Here is an 8,132-nt window from a genome sequence, read left to right as displayed (position 1 = left end):
TACCAGTTTCTGTGTTCCTATAGGTACGCACTAAGTTAGATGCTCTAGATTGTGGAGTGTAATGTGCTTGTGAGACAGTATGTTGTTTGCCTCTTCCAATATCCTTGGTATTTCTATATCGCTTCTGAACTGGATGTTGATGATGATATTGATTTCTATTTCCTCTTATGATATTAGGTTGATATGCATTAGTCTGTTTAGGACTTTTAGCAATTCCAGCCTTAGTTTCATGAGGATTGAAGCCAATACCAAATCGTTTCCTGTTCATCTGCTCTATTTGTTGCCAATTCATTAGAACAAACTTTTCATCTTCATGTTCCCTAACTACTCGTACAAAGTTTATGTATTTCCCTTTGCACATATTCAGTTTGGGTAGAGTACTTGATTCACCAGTTTCCACTGTCTTACCAAATCCAAGACCAGTTTTGTCATGGGAAGGTCTTTGTGAATCATTCATTTCCGTCAACAGGCTCGAAGATTTATTCCATGATCTTATGATTTCATCCATGTTATGTTTTTTGGTTGTAATCTTTCTGATATCAATCTTGAGCTGTTCATTCTCCGTTCGGAGCACAACAATCTATGTTTCAAGACAGCTTATCTCAACTAATTGTCCAAAGGAAAGTTCAGTTGAGTTGTCTTGCAGATCCTTTTGCTTGGCTCTGACTTCATCGAATGCTATGGACAGTTGATGATATTCATTTGTCATATCATGAAGAGCTTTGATTAATTCTTCTCTGGTAAATTCCTCAGATATAAAATCAAATACCTGTTCACTGGTGGATGGAAGTTCATGATCGTTTGCCATAAAACATTTGACTTTTTCTTCATCATCACTTGAGCTAGAAGAGCCATTTGATCCCTCTGAATTACTATCTGATTCAGTCCACTTGGTTTTGCTGTCCTTTGCAACCAATGCTTCATGCTTCTGTCTTGAGATATGTCTATCATTCCTTGAACTTTTTCTTTTGTCAAAGTTCTTTGGTTTAGGACAATCGGCAATGAAGTGTCCTGTTTTCCCACAGTTGAAACAGCTTCTTGGTTCTTCAACTGGATCTTTCTTTTGGAAGTTTCTTCTGTGTGATCCTTCTTGATTTCTTCTGATGAACTTACCAAACTTCTTTACAAATAATGACATGGCATCACTGCTGATTTGTTCTGCTGACTTTTCCGGTTTGGCTGGTGACTCAATTTTCACTGCAGTCAAGGCTTTGGTCAGTTGTGAGGTAGACTGATCTTCTTCTCGAGTCTATAACTCGAACTCATATGCTTTTAGATCTGCAAACAAGTCATGCAGTTCTAATTTGTTCAAGTCTTTCGATTCTCTCATGGCCATTGTCTTTACGTCCCATTCTTTAGGAAGGCCTCGAATTACTTTGAGGATAACTTCCCTGTTAGGATACGTTTTGCCCAATCCGTTGAGCTCAATGACGATGCTACTTACTCTCTCGCCAAATTCTGACATTGACTCTCCTGGTCTCATTTTGATGTTATCAAATTTTTGAGTAGCTACAGATAGCTTGTTTTCCTTAGTTTGTTCATTTCCTTCGCAAAGTTGAATCAACTTCTCCCAAATCTCTTTTCCAGTTTTGCATGTCTTGATTTTGCTAAAGGTATTCTTGTCAAGAGTTTTATATAAGATATCCTTAGCCACATTGTCCAAGTTTGCCTTCTTTTTGTCTTCGGCAGTCCATTCAATTCTAGGTTTTTCAATGTATTGTGGACCACCTCCAGAGAGGGCTATAGCAGTGTTGACCTTTGTGATCTCAAGAGGTCCGTCAGTGATAACAAACCAAATGTCATCATCTAGTGCTGATAAATGTGCTTGCATGCGAATTTTCCAGTCATCAAAATCTTCCTTTGAGAACATAGGAATATTGCTGAATGAAGTCATTTTGTGTAGGTGCTTTAAGAGTAAGATAATAACCTCTATGATACCACTTGTTAGGATCGGTTGAAAGTCTTTAAGGGGATGAATATACTTTCAAGCAGTTTTGGGTAATTAAATTGGAACTCGATCGATTTAAGAATGAGTTCAAAGCTTATCTTAGTGTCGAATGTAGTTTGGCAAACAGAATATGTGCGGAAAGATGTCAAGCTACAGATTTAAAACACCTAGAGTAAATCCGTTTAGGGGTAGGTGAAAAGATGAATGGTAAACTGAATTGACACGCGCAATTGTTTATGGATGTTCGGAGATTTCAATCACTCCTACGTCACCCCTTCTTCCACTTCGGAAGGATTCACTAGAAGACTTTGATTTATACAAGCAATTTGCACAAGCCCAATCCAATTTAGGACTTAGACACTGCCTAAATAAGAACTCCTAGTATAACGCTTTGATTTCAGTCCTGAACTGATCTTGCAGCAGAGTAAATACAACTCAAAGTCCTTTAACACAAATATCGACCCTTCAATGATCAGAATGATGCTTTTGAGTGTTTGTGCTTTCGAGTTTTTTTTTGATCAAATCTTGAGCGTAATAAGCTTGTCGATTTATAAGCAATAGCAGAGATATCATCACTGCTTTGAAACTTGATCAAGACACCTATTTATACTCTTTGGTTTGCCAACGGTCATATTTTCAAAAAGATCTTCAGATAGGGTCTAAATTATTCCCGTTGGATTTGTCACTATCAACAACAACCTCTGACGCCGACATTCCCTTGGTATCGCGGCATTATGTTCTGCAGAGATGTCAGAGTACGGACGAGCTTATCCAAAAGTAGTATGGCGGTGAATTGCTGTGAAGACTTTGACGCAATCAGTTGGGCAAAGTTACTCTGAGAGATTCAGTTTTAGCAGGGTAAACTGTTTTGTATCTGTGACAATCAGTTGAGTGAGGACGGACTGAAGAATTCAGTTTAGCTAGGTAAACTGAATTGTGTTCCTTTAGCGTTGTATCAGTTTAGTCGAGGTAGACTGATTTGTTTATTGGTCCAGTTTAGCGTCTGTAGGTCATCATGACATCATCAATGTCTTCCTTAGATGCTAAAGTAGTTTGGCTATGTTTTGTAAACATCGAAACTAAATTTTCCAACAGTTTATTGCGCGGAAACTAAAATTCCATAATTATAACAGGATACAACCGGTAAAACCAAACCAAATTTTTATTCCCAAAAATATATACAGACTGTCAGGGGCGGTCCAAAGAAAAATGAGACACGGGGTGAAAATTAAAATAATATTTCTTACATTAATTTTAAAAAAATGAGTTGATATTTACATTCTATTTTTTGTTATTTGCACTACATTTGTGAATAAATTTGTACTTTATTTTATATCTGAAGTGAAGTGTAGGTAACACAAAATAGAGTGTAATATCAACTCTCATTTAAAAAGTCAAATATAATTGAATTATACAAAATTATATTCATATTTTATGAAAATAATTATGAAATTATCCAAAAAAAATCACATTGAACCATCAAAATTCACAATTTAAGTGCTAATTTAATTTAAAAGCATTTATTTTAGACATTCAAAGATAAATTAAATAAAACTCCCAATTTTCAAAATTAAGTTTTGAAAATTCGTACCTTCAATCCATAATTTTTCAACCACAATATGAAATTAACAATAAATATTAAAATCTAACATTAAATCAAAATTAAATTGAACGAGTCATAAGTCAAATTTTCGCACACAGATGCCGAGAAAAAATTGGTCGAACATCAGGCTATAAAACTCAAGGCTAAGAACAATGATGATCAATGAGAGACGATGGAAAGTGATGGTCGACGATAAATAACACCAAACTGAAAACTGATTAACTAAGCGAAGATTGAACATGATATCAATTTAGGTGGTAGCTTTGTTGTTAGCGATGCACTAATATTCTTCGATTTTTTAATAACTATTATAATATAATAATAATAATAATAATATTATTAATTAATTGAACTACATTTATTATTAATTGAACTACATTAATACATAATTTTTATAATATATATGTATAATATTTTTTTAATAAATTTGGGGCCCCACGATGGGCATGGGCCCTGCCCACCCTGGAGCAGCGCCGCCCCGGCAGACTGTAGTAAAAACTCCCAAAGCCTCATGAACCTGCAGCTAGCCCTGCCCTCGATCCACTCGCTCCGTCCAGCTTCAGACATGTTCCGTCGAATGGGGTGTCCAAGATAATACCAAGAACGTGAACGACTAACGCTCAGTACGTAAATATGAGTAAACATGCAGATATGATGCATGCAAGTGTGATGACTGGGTAACTGGTCATCTATCAAGTCATGCTCAGACTAAGCGCCCTGAATGTAGTCCCAGCTGGGAGTCAAACCAACGGGGTACATCCACACTCGTCTAGATCATAGTAGTATCAGTTTTTGCTCATGCGGTAACTCCCGGTGTCAGACAATATAAACAGGTGTAGAGCTGAGCGACTCTACTATCGTGGCTATCACAAAGGAAACATGCTCAACGTGTATGTGCACATGACATATGAATATAAAAGCAGTAAAACATATATCATGCCACGTAAATACAACACATGTATACTCGCTTTATATCTAAGTCAGTACTTACGTACCTGTAATAGTAGATCAAGTATATCAGAGTTTAAGTTCCAAGCCTACAGTCAAATATATAATGTATCACTAATCATGCTCTACAAGACTTCACTAAGCTAACATATACTCCTATAAATTAAATAGGATTTTTGGACCATACATTCGTCCGTCGTTAGCCCGCTGATGTCGAAACTCTAGTTTTTACTCTCAACTAAATGCTATTAGTCCAGTACCTCACTTACACCGTCGAGCCCTCAATATACTACTGATCAAAGAAGGGAATTACTTGAATTCTACTTCAAATCGTCTTCTGAAGACCCCTATTTATAGGCCAACACTAGGGGAATTCGGAGGATCCGATCAGGGGTTCGGATCATCCGAACTATGCATGTCTGCCACGTTTCTGAGTGGCTGAGTTCAGATGGTCAGAACTCGGGTTCGGATCGTCCGAACTGTGCATGTATTCCACGTATAAGAGCATTTTGACACCTGGTTCTCGGCTTAGTTCGGATGGTCCGAACTGGGCATCTGAGTTCGGAAGATCCGATCTGGGGATCGGATGGTCCGAACTGGTCTAGATGCTCCGAACTTAGTCCTTCCAAACTCTTTTGACTTCTTCCTAACATTTTCGGACGTTCTGGAGCTGGTTTTTCACATACTTTCACCAAATAATGACTCCTTAATCATGTTTTTCCAATTTTAAAATTATATGTCATATCATAACATGTAAAGTAGAACTTGGGTTACTACATTTAAATGTAGCGATCCGTCTTATAATTTTAAAGTCCAAAATTCATATTTTCATCTCATTTAATCCCTTGATCATGTAATTAATAACCTCTTACTCATGTTTTAACCCTTAATTAACTTAAACAGGGTAAAAAAAGGTTACTACATGATCACTATAATTAAAACATTTGATAATTAAATAAATTTATTTAATTTCGATTAAACTTAAATATGTCTAATCGATTTTTTAATTAGACCGATCTATGTTTGTCCAAAAAACTGAAGGGCATCACTGCCCACTAGCACCACATACATGAACGAATTAAATAAGCTGGTAAACACACTAACGAAATTATAAACTAAAAAATCAAATTTGTATTAAAAAATATAATATAAATTAAATTTAAATTTTATATATTAAAAAATGAGTTTGATAAAAAAAAATATATATTTACTTTAACAAATTTTGTAATAAATATAACTGTAAACAAACAATTGTGTGTGTTTGGATTAAGAATCTAAAGTATGAAAGATGTTTCTTATTTTTTAAAAAGTTTTTTTTATAGTTTTAAATGTGTTTGGATCAATTATATATTTATTTTAAAATCATTTAATTATAAACTAAAATAAATGTTTTTTTTTCTGAAATCTCAAATTTAAAGCTTTTCAAAATATTTTTCAAACAACTCAAATTTTTTTTAAAAATAATTTTAGTATATTTATCTCAAGGTAAAATTATCACAACTTTTATTTAAAAAGATAATTTCAAAATAAAATACATTTGTTTCAAATGCACTCAACAAAATTGGACTATTATTGATAACATAAAATAATAGATAGTATAATATTATTTGAAAATTATATAATTAATAAAAAATAAAATATGTATCACAATAACAGTGTGAGATGCCTATGTAGTTCCGTCCGTTGTCAGTAGCAGTGGACGCTCCAGCGTCCCCTACTACTGATCACAACGTTTTGTAGTATTTTTGCACATTCTCACATTATGACAGCGGACGCTACTCATGTAACTTTGTCCGTTGTAGCGTTTTTTAGTATTTCTGCCCCTCACATGATGAGATATTTTTTAAATTAAAATATTTTTAAATTAAAAATAAAAAACCCCACCAAGACTTGGTTCTGAAAAATTAATATGCAACTCCCGTTTCACGCAATATGATACTTATTTATTATAATAAAATTTTAAACAGATATAATTTTTTTAAAAAAATTAATCAATAAAATACTCTTCGAAATAAAAATATGTAGCTAATTGAATTTAACAAGAGTTTTGGTGTTAAAAATAATTTAAATAAACGGTCATTTTAACTGAATTATGTACTAATTAAGCCACTACAATAACTCATATACTAATTTATCAATAATCCGGATATCAAAACATTTTTACTCTATATATTTAATACTATTATTAAAGTTAAACCTCTTAGTGGTATCTTGATGAAGCATTTTAAAATGTTTCACAAAAATGTTTTTTAAATTCTTCAATATTTCACTCATCTTGATTTTCGCCTATATACTACACTTATCTCTTTAATGAGGAATGCTCAGCTGCCCAACCATGTTTCCCCACCTGGTCCGCGACTACTAAAATCCGGTAGTGGGTTTTAGTGGTTTTTTTTTTTTTTTTTTGCATCACTAAAATCTACAACCGCGTTTTAGTGGTCGCGGACCAAGTGGGGAAACATGGTTGGGCAGCTGAAAATTTCTCTCTTTAATTATTTAAAAAAACTTTTAAAATAATACAAACTATTTAATGTTTAATATAATAAAAATATTTATAAATTTATGTTATTTTTTCATTCAAAATAAATAATTATATATGTTTTAAAATTATAATAAATTATTTTATTTTATTTTATATCTATATCTATATTATATTATTATTATTATTATTATTATATATATTAAGAAAAAGAACTTTACTTGGTCTCTTGGTATGCTCACTTTTAAATAACAAAAAAACCCATAAAATCATCAAATTATAAAAAAATATCATATCATATTAAAATCAAACATATTTAAAAATAATATTATATTATAAACACATGACACATAATTTTGTTAGCAAAATTACATTACATATGCAATATGTGTATTTTGTCTCTGGTATATATAATTTTTCTAAGCAGAATGTGTGCGGTGGTGGATTAGTATAATTAGGGTGAGAAAAATATCGAATTTTCGGTATACCGAGGTTATCGTACTGGAAAAATATCGAATTTATCGGATTTTTGTTATATCGTTTTTTTCGGTACGGTACAGTAACGATACCGAATTTTTCTGTACGATAATGGTATGAAATTTAAAAATTTCGATATATATCGATATACCGAAATATTATATAAAAATTTAAAAATATATAATATTTTTAAATAATAAATTTATAAATTATAAAAATATAAGGTTTTTTTTCGGTATAAAACGGTATATATCGATACAGTACCGAAATCTCGGTATATCTTAAAATTTCGGTATAATCGGTATGCTAGTTATATGTACTTAAATTTTCGGTCTACCAATTTTCGGTATATCAAAATATTGGGTACGGTATCGATAAAAAAAATTGTGTACCGTAATTTTCGATATGACATATATTTTTCGATACGGTATGGTATGTCACTCCTAAGTATAATTACATTACCGTGCAGAGAACCAAATAAAACTAAAAATTATTACTTGTTTTGGAAGCAAAAATTAATTTTTGTTAAACTAAATAATATCCATCAGTTGGTAATAATAGTTTGTTTAAAACATTATTGAAAAAATCTTTGGATTAATTAAGACTGCGCGTGAATATGTTGCGACAATAAATGACGACCGATGCCACGTCAGTGCGGCAGACCGCATGCCCTCAAT

At 32.6% G+C, this 8,132-nt stretch overlaps 1 protein-coding gene across 1 annotated transcript; it reads right to left on the bottom strand.

Moving 5' to 3' along the window:
• Window positions 1-580: 580 nt before the first annotated feature.
• On the bottom strand, window positions 581-1,894 carry LOC140877211 (uncharacterized). The gene is made up of 2 exons (XM_073280741.1): window positions 1,346-1,894; window positions 581-1,249 (listed from the first exon to the last, which is right to left on the bottom strand). The coding sequence occupies exons 1-2, from the start codon at window positions 1,892-1,894 to the stop codon at window positions 581-583; spliced, it is 1,218 nt and encodes a 405-aa protein (XP_073136842.1).
• Between the last annotated feature and the right edge of the window lie 6,238 nt (window positions 1,895-8,132).

Source organism: Henckelia pumila, chromosome 2 (assembly GCF_033568475.1).
Source record: "Henckelia pumila isolate YLH828 chromosome 2, ASM3356847v2, whole genome shotgun sequence".
NCBI lineage: Eukaryota > Viridiplantae > Streptophyta > Magnoliopsida > Lamiales > Gesneriaceae > Henckelia > Henckelia pumila.
The sequence above is the reverse complement of the archived record's forward strand: the minus strand, read 5'-3'. Positions and strand labels throughout refer to the sequence as shown.